A 15,418-nucleotide genomic window follows, 5' to 3' on the forward strand; every position below is an offset into this window, starting at 1 on the left:
CTGTGCCCAGATACAATCTGCTTCTTTGTAGGAAAGGTCCACTGCTTTGATATAGAGAATCTTCACATTTGAAGAACATGACACATTTTTTACTTTAAATGCTAAGATAGTTATAAGCTTTAGAGATACCAAACCTGATTTATCTTTATCCATCCTTCTTGTTAAGAGCATTCTTACCTGTTTTCTGTATTTGGTTGTATCCAGAGCCTGTTATCCTGCTGATACTATGGAAAGTTAATCAATCATGCAGCCTGACTGCTTTTAATCTTCTGTTCATTGAAACAGGTGTGGCAGTAGCTCTGTGGACTCAGTCTCCATGAATAGATTGAGCTTTGTGAGGAACAGATGCAGGTGAGGTCCTAAGCAGCGAAGACCAAAGGGATGATAGAGCTTTACTTTTTCACCCAACTTCAGTAGCCCTTACCCTTCTCCCTCATCTCCCAGTTACTTTTTTGCTGGCAGTAATTTCTTGAACGTTTAAAGCTTCACTTGCTCATCCTAAAATAGGAAGCTGCCTTCTTCTTTACCTATTTTCCTCTTGCTACAGTACCTTTTAATTGTTCTGCTTTGGCAAGGCTTAAAATTATGGTGGTCACTTTTTGGTGACAAGGTCCAAGCAATTATTATCTTGTTTTCTAAACACCCAAGAGACTAAATTTAAAGGTACTAAGGGAAGCATTGCTATTTAAGGTTTACTTTGTAAGGTTTTCCTCCTGACTTCTCTAACTGTTCTAGGAATGGACTTGGCTCTGTGAAGGATGGGGAGCCCCATTTTGTTGTGGTCCACTGCACAGGCTATATCAAGGCCTGGCCTCCAGCAGGTAGGAAAGTTGGCTAGTGATTTCTCCCTTGGTGCACTGGTTCCTCCAAGAGTTCAAAAAAGTTATCAACATATATTAAGTATCTGGTATATGCAATGTATTTTGTTATAAGTTGAAAGATAATAGGACAGATGGAACAGACTATTTCCCATTCTGGTTTATATTCCAGTTGGAGGGATGAATTACTCAAATTTGAAAATGACTCATTATTGACTATGTTATAGAATGTAGTTGGTTTTTGTGTATGTGTTTCATTTTTTTTGAAACAGAGTCTCCCTGTTTTGCCCAGGCTGGCCTTGAACTCCTGGACTCAAGTGATCCTCCTGCCTCAACCTCTTGAGTAGCTGGGACTACAGGTGTGACCCACCTAGAATGTAGTCCGGTTTTTTTGTTTTTTGTTTTTTTGAGATAGGGTCTGACGAAGTTGCCGAGGGACTTAACTAATTTACTGAGGCTGGCCTGTGCCTCCCAAGTTGCTGGGATTACAGGCATGCACTAGTCCCTCTGGTTCAAGAATGTAGTTTTTAAATGTGCAAATTCATAAGACTGTATACTGGAGAAACTTATGTTCTAAGTAATTGTTGCAAAGAAACATTGGCATTTTATGCAGTTAATTGGGAAAACTTTGTAAAATAGGAGCAAGACCTTGAGGAACAGAGGGAAAATGTAATAACTTAGATATTCTCTGCAAAGTCTTTAAATCAGACTGTGAGTAAAGTAGATTTATTTGAATTTAAGGTCAAGTGAAATATGACCAAGGTGGTTGGGGTACAAGGATCGGGTTTGCAAATTAACTTGTCAAAGTTTCCAAATCATATCATCTTCATTCCTTCCCTGCCAGATGGGTAAACGGAAACTATGAGACAAGGTGGTATATTTTGGGAAGAAATTAAACTTCAATTTGGAAAAACCTGGATTTGATTTCTAGCATTGCTATTTATTAGCAGTATAACTTAGGGTAAATTGCTTGACACTTATATTAGTCTTCTCATCTGTAATTTGGAGATGACATATCCTACATAGGTTTATTGTGAAGATTAGATTTAATATAAGGAAAGCATTCAACTCAGTGTGTGACACATGGTAGGCACCAAATAAATGCTACTTCATATAATTAAAGTTAATTTTAAGTAATACAGGTAATAATGTTTGTACTTTTTAGTCTACATACTGTATAAATCATACATTTAAGGTATGTGATGATATTTCATACTTACATGTAACTATTAAGGAAATACTAACTTGTTGGATAAATAGAAGATAACCTTGCAAAGAATGGGGGGAAATGTACTCTTCTTCCCTTTCCAGGTAAAACACTGGCTTTTCTCTTTTCCAAGGGACATAAATAATTATTGGTGTTTGTTATACTCAATTTTCATTGTTCATTTACTTTAAAAGTCACAGATTAGGCAAGACATCTGTTCTCTGCCAATGATATCATCACAGAATGACTGCCTTAATATGCATTTTTTTAAATTACTTTGGGTGAGACTTATACTTTCCAGTTAAGTATAATTAGTATGGATAAATATATTAATTAGCATATGTACACGTACATATATACACTTGAAACAATGATTGGCATTTATGGTAAATTCTCTGTAATTGTGCACCTCTCTATTGCTTTATTCATAGATCTTCGTATCTTAATATATTTTTAATCATTACTCATCTGAATATTGAAGGCATTTGAGTTTGAGATCTCTAAATCCTTTTTATTTCACCTTCTAAGGTGTTTCCCTCCCAGATGATGACCCAGAAGCTGGCCAAGGAAGCAAGTTTTGCCTAGTGGCCATTGGCAGATTGCAGGCAAGTATGAATTTTCCACATTTATATTCCTTTTCAGTTAGAAGAAATCTCCTTCAGTATTTGTTCATGTTAATTTTCTTTTACTCTACCACCAAGCCAAATGAACAATTCCATAAAATTCCAAAAATTTGAAGAAGCTTGGCATTCCTAATAAACATTGTTACTCTTGGATTTAGCAAACGTTGAAGAGTATGATCGAGGGAAATCTTTTCCGCTTATTTATTTTTGTACTTGGTGTGTGTTTGGCAGGGGTGTGTGTGCTGGTGTTTGAACTCAGGGTTTCGTGTATGTTAGGTGAACATTCAATCACTGAGTCACATTCCCCCAAGCCCTTTTATCTTTCTTTTATTGTTGTTGAGATGGGATCTTGCTGTGTTGTCCAGGTTGATCTCAAATTTCTGGGCTCAAATAATATTCTATCTTAAGCCTCCTAAGTACAGAGACTATAGGCACATACCACCACAACCTGCTCCCCTTATCTTTTTTATTTTAATCTTTACGATGCTGAATTTTCTATGCACAATTAATTTCCTTTGCCCCTGAACAAAAGAGGAAAGATCCTTTTCATTTTATCATTACATGACTAACAATAGAGAAATAGAATTGTTTTGATTCTTCTCACAAGGATAGAATGTTTCTTAGATCCTAATTTTCCTATCTGAATAATGAGCACAACCTAATTGCTAAAATAAAGTGGGTTTATGTTGAATTCATTTTTTACTTACTTTACTAACTTGGGATATAGTACATGTATTGGAGTAGAGCTAGATTTTATGCTCTCTCTGCCATTTTTTTCCTTTCTTGATGAGAGGTAAAAGTTAGGAAGTTTGTAAAACTGTGAGTCTCATGTCTATGCAATACCCATGAGGAGATTAGGAATCTGTCTGCAAAGAATGGTACCATTTTACCTCAATTTTATCTTTTCACTCTTAGGTAACTAGTTCTCCCAACTGTGCAGACATGAGTAATGTTTGCCAACCAACCGAGTTCATCTCCCGACACAACATTGAGGGGATATTCACTTTTGTAGATCATCGTTGTGTGGCTACTGTTGGCTACCAGCCACAGGTGAGGAGCTGAAGCTGTTACAACACTGATGCTTAGGCCTGTGTTTTCCTTGCCATTGTTAAGCTTATATAGTTATCGTATTCCAGAGATAGCCAAAACATGTCAATCCCAGTTCAGAAAAAGATGATCCTGTTCTATCAGTAGCTAAATTTACCCTCAGGTTCTTAACAAACCTATCAGTATCTAGAGAAATAATGATTTGTGAAACCAGGTGGGAGCATCAAGTACAAATGTTATTTATCTTTTGTTGCTGATGTTAATACAGATACAATTCAGAAGTACTAATTTTTATTAGCTATACTAGTATGTCTACCTTTGTTTAGATAATTCATGTACTTATCCAAAGGAATAAATAGTCCATAAAATATACAAGTTTAGTACCAGTTATTATCCCTGAATTGACTTACATACATTTTCAAAGCTGTTGATATCAGGGAGTTTTTTTTTAGCTATGATTGATTATATGTGAAATGGTTAATAAAAAAGAGATCTTGAAAATGAAGAACAAAATTGGAGGTTTGCACTACCTGATTCAGAACTTAAAGCTAATGTTATCAAAACAATGTGGTGTTAGTGTAGGAAAAGATATATATAGATCTATAGATATGTACACCAGAATAGAGTTTATTTTTATATTCAACCAATTTTCAAAAAATGTGCCAAGATAATTCAGTGGGGGAAAGAGGTCTTTCTAACAAAAGGTGAAAAGATGTCCATATGATGTACCAAAAAAAAAAGTAAATAAATAAATGAATAAAAACCAAAAATATCTTAGACCTTATTACCTTATACTATCCACAAAAATCAACTCAAAGACCTAAATGTGTAAGAGCTAAAGTTAAGAATAAACTTCTAGGAGATAATATATGTGGCCTTGAATTAAGCAAAGATTTTTTTTTTCATATAATACTTAAAAGCATGATTCAATAAAGAAAAATATTGATAAATTGAATTTAATCAAAATTAAAATTCACCCTCTTAAAAGGAAGTCATGAAGAAAGTGATAAGACCAAGCACAGACTGGGAGAAAATATTTGCAAGTCATATATCTGAAAAACAATTTATATTTAGAATATATGAAAAACTCCTTAGGATAAACAACTAGTGAAAGGGCACAAGATTTGATATTTCAGTAAAGAAGAAATATGAATGACACATGAGAAGATGCTCAAAATCATTAGTCATTAGACAAAGGGGAATGAAGTGGAAGGGAGAAGAGATGGGAATAGGAAAGACAGTAGAGCGAACTGGACATAACTTTCCTATGTTCATATATGAATACACGACCAGTGAAACTCCACATCAAGTACAACTGCAAGAATGGGATCCCATTTAGAATAAGTTATGCTGAGTATGTGTAACATGTCAACAAACACTCTACTGCCATGCATATCTAAAAAGAACAAATAAAAAATCATTAGTAAAGTGCAAATTAAAACCACAATGAAGTACTATCATATACACTAGAATGGCTATAATCAAAAAGTGTTATTGAGAATATAGAGAAGCTAAAACTCTCATACGTTGTTGATAGACATGTGAAATGGTGCTGCAACAATGTTGGTGAACTTCAAAAATATGCTAAGTGAAAAAAGCCAAACCCAAGACTGCATATTATGTAATTCTATTTATATGAAATTTTTAGAAAAGGCAAAACTAAAGAGTTGGAAAGCAGGTCAGTGGTTGGCTAAGGGGTGTCTTACAGCTAGCACAAGAGAATATTTTGATGCAATGAACATGTTCTAAAGCTGGATTGTGGTAATGATTGTACTACTATATAAACTTATTAGGAATCATCAAATTACACATTTAGAATGGGTGAATTATAAATGTGAACTGTACCTGAAATCTGTAATTACTGCTGTTAAATGAAAAGGAGAAATGTGCTAGAAACCAGATGCTTAGCAGATTCCATCTTTTAAAATTTTTCCTTCATACTTATTTTTTTAAATAAAAGATTTTAATAAAATTTCAATGAAATACTATGTAAAAACAGTAATTTCCCTGTTTGTACAGAAATTACATATTTATTTCCTAAAACCATTGGTAGATTACTAAATTTATGTCCTATTTGTATTTCATCCTAAATTTGAGGACCTTCCCTTGGAGAGTTTAGTTCCTCCCTAATTCCCCTATCATTTTGTTCCCTATTTATTATGCTTCTTATAGGAACCAATTTACATGTTTTATTTATTTCATTTTATTTAGGTTTGTGTGTGTGTTTTAGAAGAGTAAAAGTTATTTGAACTCACAGTTTCAGAGGTTTGGTCCATGGTCACTACTGACCATTGCTCTACATTCCATTGCTGTAGGCCTGAGATGACTCAGAATATTATGCCAGGAGGGCATGGTGGAGGAAAGTAGCAGCTTAACACTTAGCAACACTAATCAGAGAAAAAACTCGGCTCACCAGGACAAAATATAAACCCCAAAGCACTCCCCCGTCACCTACCTCTTCCAGTCATACCCTACCTTCCTACATTTACCACCCAGAGTTAATCCATATGAGTGGGTGAATCCACTAATTAGGCCACAACTCATAATCTAATCATTTCACCTCTAAAGCTCATGCCCATCTCACAATGCAAAAGACATTTAGTCCATTTTCAAGAGTACCCACAGTCTTAATAGTTCCAGCATTACCCAAAAGTCCAAGTCCAGAGTCTCTTGAGACTGAAGGCAAACTCTCAGTGTGAGTCCCTATAAAAATCAAAAGCAAGTTTTTATATAATATATATATATATATATATTACATAATAGCACAGAGTAAACATTTTCATTCCACATGGAAGAAAATAGGGGCATAGAAAGAAGGGATGGAACCAAAACAAGATCAAAATCCAGATGGGCAAATTAGTTTGGTAGTTCCATGTCCAGTATCTGGGGCACATAGCATCGTGATATTCTCTTCAAAGGGCTTGTGTAGTTCTTTCCCCTATGACTTGGTGGTTGTAACCTACATGGCCTCTCCCTTGGCTTGTTTCTGCTCAATTTCTGCAGTTTTCCTCAGCAGATATCCCATAGCACTGGCGTCTCTTAATCTCGGGCTTCTCCATTGCAGCTTCCTTTTCCTTTTTACATTTTCTCAAATCACCCTCTCAGGGGCTGGCTGCAGGGACTCTGAGTCTGCTATACTTTTCCTGACTTCACAGGCCTTCCTTTGAAACCATAGTGGAAGTCTCCCTGACACTATAATTCTAGCATCTTGCAGAACCAGCACCATTTGGTTGATGCCAAGGTCTGCAGCCATCTCAAACAGTTGCCCAGCCTTCTGGGGTAGCCTCTGAGTGCTTGGTTGGCTGAGCACGGTGAAACAACTTCCTAGGCTCCCTGTGTAAGCAGGGTGCATCCAGGGTCTCTTCTCAAAGGAATTTTTACTTTTATATCCTTCATACTTATATATCATCTTAAGATAAAGACAGAAGAATAAAATCCAAGTCCTCAGCTGATGGACCAGGAAAGTTAGGTGACTATAAAAGTGTGTATCTTACTCTTCTTTCTCCCTTCCAGGAACTCTTAGGAAAGAATATTGTAGAATTCTGTCATCCTGAAGATCAACAGCTTCTAAGAGATAGCTTTCAACAGGTAAATTTTTTTCTGGTTTGGGTCTGAATACACAAACACACACACACACACGCACACACATTTTTTAATCTATTTATCACATTACTTCATGCTTGTTGTCCACTAATTAGTTGAGCACTATAATAGGCACTATAGTTTTATGTTCTTTGCACTAACCTGTGTGTGTATGTACTTTTTTTTTTTTTTTTTTTTTTGAGTACTGGGGATCAAACCCAGGGTCTTGCACATGGTAGGCAAGCACCCTACCTCTAAGCTACAACCCCAGCCCTTAACCTATATTTTTAAGAAATAGAAAGAGATAATACTTTGAAATTTTACATAATGTCCAAGGTATTTCTATTTGGTTTTGGTTCTTTACTGTTTTGTGTCCAATTAGCTGTCTACAAGAAACTGTCTTCAAACTATTTAAAATATTGTAAGTTTCACTAATCTGTAGATTGTAGTAGAAATTTATTTGACAGAGTTCATTTATAGGTAATTGAGAGTTAACTGAGTTTTGATTCTTAATTATAATTTATAGACTTAAGTTTCTGAAAATACTTGAATTTAGACTTGGTTTTAGATGTTGATTCTCACTTTATATTAGACCATTAATTTTTAAAATTTTAGTAATGTCCTTATAAATACATTATGCACAATAATAGTACTTAATTAAATTCAGAGGGTCTTTGGGAATATTTTAAACAAGAAAATGCAAATAAGGGATAGCCCAGTGCCTGACACATAATAATTGCAAAACGTTAACTTGCTAATATTACTGGCTTTTATATTGTTAGGGAGGGAGAATCAAAAGATTATTTTCTATTCCATGAGACTAGAAATTAAAATAATCTAAAATAACTGAATTATTTTTTGGTGGGGGGGGCTTAACTTTTAAAACACAAACAGAACAAGACTAAAGCCAACTTGGTTTTAGATATGGAAACCTTTATAGATACTATGAAAATAAATTCTAAGGTTTGGGAGTTAAACTGGGCTTGCCGAACAGTATACAAGCTATATTCGGTGTCATTAAACTTATATTTCTGTTGTAGATTTATAAATTAGCTCATCTTATCTTTCATGAACTTTCAAGGAAACTGGGGAAATAGTATTTCTCTCCTGGAAATAATTCTAATTATATTATTGTCGATATTATTATAATAATTTATTGTTGATTGACTTAGACTAGTGTGGTTACATAGCTTGGGAATCTGGGACAAAATGTGATAAATAAACTCCTTATTTAGTAACTTCGCTTTCAATCCTTTGTATTATTTTAACATTGAAAAAGACTAATGTTTGTAGGACAACAACAAAAGAATCTTAGGACTATAGAAATGGGAAAATTTGTTTGATTTTCTGAAAACAAATATCTCTGAGTTCTTCTGATGGCATGAAAACCTTTTCAGGTAGTGAAGTTAAAAGGCCAGGTGCTGTCTGTCATGTTCCGGTTTCGATCTAAGAACCGAGAGTGGCTCTGGATGAGAACCAGCTCCTTTACTTTCCAGAACCCTTACTCTGATGAAATTGAGTACATCATCTGTACCAACACCAATGTGAAGTATGTACCCTTTAGTCCTTTTCTAATGTTAGGGTTTCTCATGGCCCAGTCTACTTAGTCTTATTAAGACATCTCCTTTTCTTTCTTGTTTCCAGTAGTAAACACCATTAGTTTGAAGTTCCAGATTTTCTACCTTCTTACAGGATTTGATGTATTTGATCAAATAATAAGGTAGAATAAGATTTTAATAAGCAATAGTTCAGAAACTTGTATCTTCAGGTGAAAAGGTTTATATTTCAATTTTATCAGCCCTTTCTAGAAAGGATTTTTTTTCATACATTAGGTTATTGCTTTAGTCTGCCATGATTTTGATCATGAGCAGTATTGGGCATATACTTTCTTGAAGGACCAGATAGTAATTATTTTAGGCTTTGTTTTTATTGCACCTACTCAACTCTGCTCTTGTTGTGTGAATGTAGTCATAGAGAAATGATGAAAGAACATGACTGTGTAAGTTTTTTTTTTATATTACAGTTTTACAACTATTAAAACAATCTTAATTTCAGAACATTTTCGTCCCCACTAAAAGAAGTCCTGTACCAAGTAACAGTCATTCTCCATTCTCCTCCTTCCCTCTAAAGCCCTATGCACCCTCTAATTTGCTATCTCTATAAATTTACCTGTTCTAGACATTTCATATGGGTAGAATCACAGAATATGTGGTTTCTTTGTGATTGAACTCTTTCATTTAGTATAATGTTTTCAAGGGTCTTTTATGTTGTAAGCATGTATCAATATTTTTATTGTCAAATAATGCTCCATTGTATGGATTTAACAAGTTTTATCTGTTCATCAGTTGATAGACATTGGATTATTTATATTTCCAAGTGTACATTATCCCTGGCTATAATAGTATTGTCCAATTCATTTTGTAGAACTTGTAAAGTTTAATTCTTGTTAATTAACTTAGTAAAACAGTGTATTGAGTTATAAAATTTTATAAATTTAAGAATCAAGCATATGTCATGATCATTAGTTTTTTCTTCTTGCATCTTTGTATTACATAACAGCCATTATTTTGTGTTTCTATTTTGTTTAAATTTTGAAATTTTTTTTCTGAACTTTTTTTTGTTGTTGCAATACTGAGGATCAAACACAGGGTTTTGCACATGCTAGGCAAGCATTCTACCACTGAGCTACACCCACAGCCCCAAATATTGAAAATTTTAAGTCCTTTTAAGGACTTGAGTTTTAGGAAATTATTGTGTTCCCCTCTTTTACATACAGTTTTCCTGACCATGATTAATTTTAGTTTTTAATATATTTTTTTTTAAAAACAAATATTCCAGTTTTATTTTTCTTTCTGGTAAATATTATTTATGGAAAATTTGGAGGTTATTGAAAAATATATAGAGAATTAAAAAATATTTCTTGCTTTCTACATAATCTTTGGTAATATTTCAGTACAGGTACTTTCAGTTTTTTACCTGAGTTTTAAAACATAGTATATAGATATATACACACCTACAACAACCAAATATTGAATATCTTGGGGGAGTTAGAAACTACACAGGATGAATTAAACCCTTGTGCCTTAGGACTATTTTTTATTTCTATCATTTGTCCATAGTGTGAATTTTTTGCTGAAGCTGGGAGGTCATAGGTTACCTATGAGATTAAACTTTAAAGGAGATCTATTAGTGATTACCCCACCTAGAGATACAACAGAATCAGATATCTTTTTTTTTTTTTTTTTTTTTTTTTTTTTGGCTCTTGTCTACTTTATTTTCACAGGAATTCTAGCCAGGAACCACGGCCTACACTCTCCAACACAATCCAGAGATCACAACTAGGTCCCACAACTAATTTAACCCTAGAAATGGGCCCAGGGCAACTGGCACCCAGGTAAGAAAGAGTAAAATAATGAAGTATTGAGCAGTCACTAGGCTAGGTGTATTAGCCATCTGCAATCCCACTTTTTTTTTGTTAAATGGCTTTTATTTTACAGTGGGGTAGTTATCAGGGGCACTCAATCACTGAGCCACATCCCCAACCCTTTTTTGCATTTTATTTAGAGACAGGATCTCGCTGAGTTACTTAGCTCCTCGCTGTTGCTGAGGCTGGCTTTGAACTCGCCATCCTCTGCCTTAGCCTCCCAAGCCACTGGAATTACAGGTATATGCCACTGTGCCCAGCATTTTTTTTTTTAAGTCCTTTTTACCAAGTTCTCTTCTTTTTTTGGTAATGGGGACTAAACCCAGGAGTGCTTAACTACTAAGTCACATCCCCAGCCCTTTTTATTTTTTGTTTTGAAACAGTTTCACTAAATTGCTTAGGGCCTTGCTAAGTTGGTGAGACTGGCCTCAAACTCAGAGATCCTCTTGCCTCGACCTCCTAAGCCTGAGACCAGGCTGTCTTTTTTTTTTTTTGGTATCGGGAATTGAACCCAGGGCACTTTACCACTAGCCACATCCCCAGTCCTATATTTTATTTTGAGACAGGGTCATAAGTTGCTTAGGGCCTAAGTTGTTGAGGCTAGCTTTGAACTTGCAGTCCTCCTGCCTCAGCCTCCCTAGCTGCCCGGCTTACAGGTGTGGGCCATTGCCTGTCAACACCAGGTTCTTTTTAAAAATTTTTTTCCCATTTCTCCACTCACTGACTTGAACATATAGGCAGCAGCAACAGCAAACAGAATTGGATGTGGTACCAGGAAGAGATGGTCTAGCCAGCTACAATCATTCCCAGGTAAGTGTCTCTTCTTTCTTAAAGAGGACGGTGAACATTTCCTTAAAAACAAGTCCCCCACTGCCAGTTGGACTGTATGTGTATCTTATTTGAATTTTAGGATAGTTGAATTGTCATGTTAAACCTTTAATGATTATTTTATCATTTTATCATTTTACTCCATAGGTTTCTGTGCAGCCTGTGACAACTACAGGGCCAGAACACAGCAAGCCTCTTGAGAAGTCAGATGGTTTATTTACCCAGGATAGAGATCCAAGATACTCAGAAATATATTCCAACATCGGTGCAGGTATGTTTCTTCCTCAATCTCTTTTTAAAGTTTCATTTTGATCACTTACCGATGGACCTGCAACTGCCTGATCTGTAATCTTCCAACATATTTCCATGTAATCATAATATTTCATAAGTAAGTAGGAACTTGCTGAACTATATACTACAGCCCCTTGACTGGCCCTCCCCCCACCTTTTGGTCCACAGATCAGAGTAAAGGCATCTCTTCCAGCACTGTCCCTGCTACCCAACAGCTATTCTCCCAGGGCAACTCATTCCCTCCTACCCCCCGGCCGGCAGAGAATTTCAGGTGAGCCCCATATGTGTGTGCTGCTTTACAGGGCCCTGAGGGATTCATTTGATGAATCCAAGTTTTATTCTTCCCTTGCTTTCTCTGGTTATTTCCGACAAAGCAATGGAGCTTATAGGGCCTAGGGTGAGGCAAAGAAGCTGCTTTTCTTCCTCCTGTTTCTTTGCACCTGTCTTATTGCCATGTTCTAGGTTCCATCTTTTTGTGTTCTGGTCAGTGTGTCACAGCTGTCTTCCTTGTTTTCTCCAAATTCTGTTATTGAGTTCTCCTCACCTCCAAGGAAGTCAAGGGTATCTAGAAATAGCACTAGATTTTCCTTTGCTTCCTACCTTATCCGATAAACCCATCCTTTTAATACTTTACTTCATTGTTTGTTCACTCTTAGGAATAGTGGTCTGGCCCCTCCTGTAACCATTGTCCAGCCATCATCTTCTGCAGGGCAAATGTTAGCCCAGATTTCCCGCCACTCCAACCCTACCCAGGGAGCAGCCCCAACTTGGACCCCTAGCACCCGCCCAGGCTTCTCTGCCCAGGTAAATCTTCTCATCTTTCTGTCCCTATGTGTTTGGTTTTGTTTAGTTAGATGAGCTTTTTTTCCATATGTAAAATTTTCTCCTTTTTTGGGGACCAGGAATGAACCCAGGGGCGCTCAACCACTGAGCCATATCCCCAGTCCTTTTTATTTTTTATTTTGAGACAGGGTCTTAATAAATTGCTGAGGCTGGCTTTGAGCTTGCTATCCTTCTGCCTCAGCCTCCCAAGCTGCTGGGATTAGAGGTGTGCACCACTACACCTAGCACACCTTCTAATTTTCTTAAGAGCAGCTAGATAATGAAAACACAGATAATCCAAAAACCTCATTAGAGTTCATAGTTTTCACATATTTTCCTTAAATTGGAATTGTTCATGTAGAACATTTAGAGCAGGTTTGATTTCCAGATTTTGGAGTAAATTCTAAGAAGTTTTTTCTTTGTTGAAACTACATAATAGAGGAACAAAGGAGAAAATTGCTAATTTTTATATGGTGATATCTATTTTTAAAAAGGAAAAGTCTTTATATTGTATAATATTTTAATAAAGTAAAAAAAAATCAAAACTAAAAGCAGACTTCAAAATTGTTTTTGCATTAGGGTTAGGGTTAGGGTTAGGGTTAGGTTGCTAACCCTAACCCTAAGGCTAGCAGCCTCATCATTGTTAGAGCTCTAGCATGCAACATGATCTCAAATGTATAAAATATGTACAGGAAGCCATCTCCATCAGCCAAGGACATTGTTACTGAGGATAATCACTACCACAGTTTTCAGTACTTTGATGAAACCAAGAAGGCCATGCCTCTGAGATGTCATATTATTAGAGTCTTCATTATCTCCTGGGGGTTGCAGCTTTCTATAAGTTTGCTGTGACAGAACCAGGAAAGATGGTATTTGAAGATTTCTGCAGATAATGTGATTACATGAAAGATATTGAAGAAATGAAGAAAACTGGTAATGAGTGCAATAATTTTGGGAATAAATAACTTCTTTGGCTGAGTTTCACAAAGTTTGTCTCTGAACTAGGTGCGGTGGTACACACCTATAATCCTAGTGACTCAGGAGGCTGAGGCAGGAGGATTGCCAATTTGAGGACCTGAGACTCTGTATCAAAATAAAAAATTCAAAAGATTGGGGATTTGGCTTCAGTGGTAAAGCACCCCTGGATTTACTCCCCATTGCGAAAAAGCAAATAAGCAAAGTTTGTCACTGATCTGTTTTCCAGTACTATGAAACATGAATATGTGAGCTAAGGAATAGTTTGTCTTGATAAACAAACTTCAAATATTTTAAAAAGAAGAGAAAAACTGGAATTATCCAAAAATGTTAACAATGGCTCTCTTGTGATAGAATTATGGTTCTTCTTTTGATTAATTCTTCTTTTTCTTTTTTTTTTTTTTTTCAAATATTCCACAGTGCATGTGCATTACTATTCTGGGGAGAAAAAAAAAATGTTTAGAACTGGGGATGTAGCTCATTGATAGAGCACTTGCCTGTCACATATAAGGCCCTGGGTTTGATCTCCAGCACTGAAAAAACAAAACAAAACTCATTAGGAATAAGTGTAGGGAACAGACTGAATAATAAAAGGATGTAAAATTTTTTATGTGTATATATGACTCATTAATGCCTTGTTTTATTTAACTTTACAGTTTATAAAGTGCTTTTATTTAATCTTCAAGACTTTTATTAAATGCAGCGTTCTTTGCTTTTTTGCACTTTTATCTCAGTTGTGTAAAAAGTAGTGTTGAGAGATTGGGAGTTAATTAGAAGAAATTCACAATTAGAAATAAGTATGAATATAGTTTTGGCACGGTAGTGACTCATAAGAAATGGGATATGTAATAATAGAAACATTTCATTTGTTGTTCTCTATGTCTTTCTCTCTTTAGCAGGTGGCTACTCAGGCTACAGCCAAAACTCGTTCTTCCCAATTTGGTGTGGGCAACTTTCAGACTTCATCCTCTTTCAGTCCTATGTCTCTTCCTGGTGCTCCCACTGCTTCACCCGGTGCTGCTGCCTATCCTAATCTGGCCAATCGTGGATCCAACTTTGGTAAGTTCAGCTCAAAAGAAGGATGACGGGAAAATCACACCACTAAAGAGAAAGGATTTTCTAGTTAAAATAGTTTGCATGTGTCTTGGTATACTGACCTAATTGCCTACCCACATGAAAAATACTTTAGCACATATAACAAAAGCATACGAAATATTGTAATATTTACACAGATTTTACTATAAAAATTTTAAAAAGCATATGTATTTAATGGCATGCATATTTAAATAACCAAAGTGCTCTTTGGAAAGAGCCATCTAAAGAAGAAAAGTTAATTTGGGACTGGGTTTTGAAATAGAAAAGGCATTGATGCAGAATGTAATCCAGGTAAAATTGTTGACTTGTGTTTTGCTATGTACTAGTTTCTCTTCTCCAGTGGAATTAGTAGATAGAAGTTGTTTATTCTTACGGTATTTCTAGCTCCTGAGACTGGACAGACTGCAGGACAATTCCAGACACGGACAGCAGAGGGTGTGGGTGTCTGGCCACAGTGGCAAGGCCAGCAGCCTCATCATCGTTCGAGTACTAGCGAGCAACATGTTCAGCAGCCATCAGCACAACAACCTAGCCAGCCTGAGGTCTTCCAGGTGAGAGAATAAAGATGTCAGAAAATCAGAAGCTAGGAGAGAGAGGGTCAAGATGTAGAGATAGAGAAGGAAGCATGCCTTGGCCAGAGGGTGTATGGGAGAGGACAGAGGTTTTAATGTTAGTAGTTGAGAACATCCTTGAACTCTTTCCCTTT

General features: G+C 35.9%; 1 protein-coding gene across 5 annotated transcripts in view; it reads left to right on the plus strand.

The window, feature by feature from the left end:
• Window positions 1-15,418, plus strand: part of Arnt (aryl hydrocarbon receptor nuclear translocator) — a 72,045-nt gene that overhangs the window by 55,851 nt on the left and 776 nt on the right. For 3 of the 5 annotated variants that reach the window (XM_047541755.1, XM_047541739.1, XM_047541770.1), the window contains 13 exons: window positions 286-351; window positions 736-821; window positions 2,554-2,630; window positions 3,564-3,698; window positions 7,209-7,283; window positions 8,675-8,826; window positions 10,561-10,671; window positions 11,439-11,511; window positions 11,677-11,800; window positions 11,989-12,091; window positions 12,477-12,624; window positions 14,514-14,676; window positions 15,097-15,263. In XM_047541755.1, the coding sequence (XP_047397711.1) occupies window positions 286-351; window positions 736-821; window positions 2,554-2,630; window positions 3,564-3,698; window positions 7,209-7,283; window positions 8,675-8,826; window positions 10,561-10,671; window positions 11,439-11,511; window positions 11,677-11,800; window positions 11,989-12,091; window positions 12,477-12,624; window positions 14,514-14,676; window positions 15,097-15,263 (1,480 nt within the window). The remainder of the gene's footprint in view (window positions 1-285; window positions 352-735; window positions 822-2,553; window positions 2,631-3,563; window positions 3,699-7,208; window positions 7,284-8,674; window positions 8,827-10,560; window positions 10,672-11,438; window positions 11,512-11,676; window positions 11,801-11,988; window positions 12,092-12,476; window positions 12,625-14,513; window positions 14,677-15,096; window positions 15,264-15,418) is intronic. The other 2 variants (XM_047541749.1, XM_047541764.1) reach the window with 1 other exon arrangement.

Source organism: Sciurus carolinensis, chromosome 1 (assembly GCF_902686445.1).
Source record: "Sciurus carolinensis chromosome 1, mSciCar1.2, whole genome shotgun sequence".
NCBI classification, from domain to species: domain Eukaryota; kingdom Metazoa; phylum Chordata; class Mammalia; order Rodentia; family Sciuridae; genus Sciurus; species Sciurus carolinensis.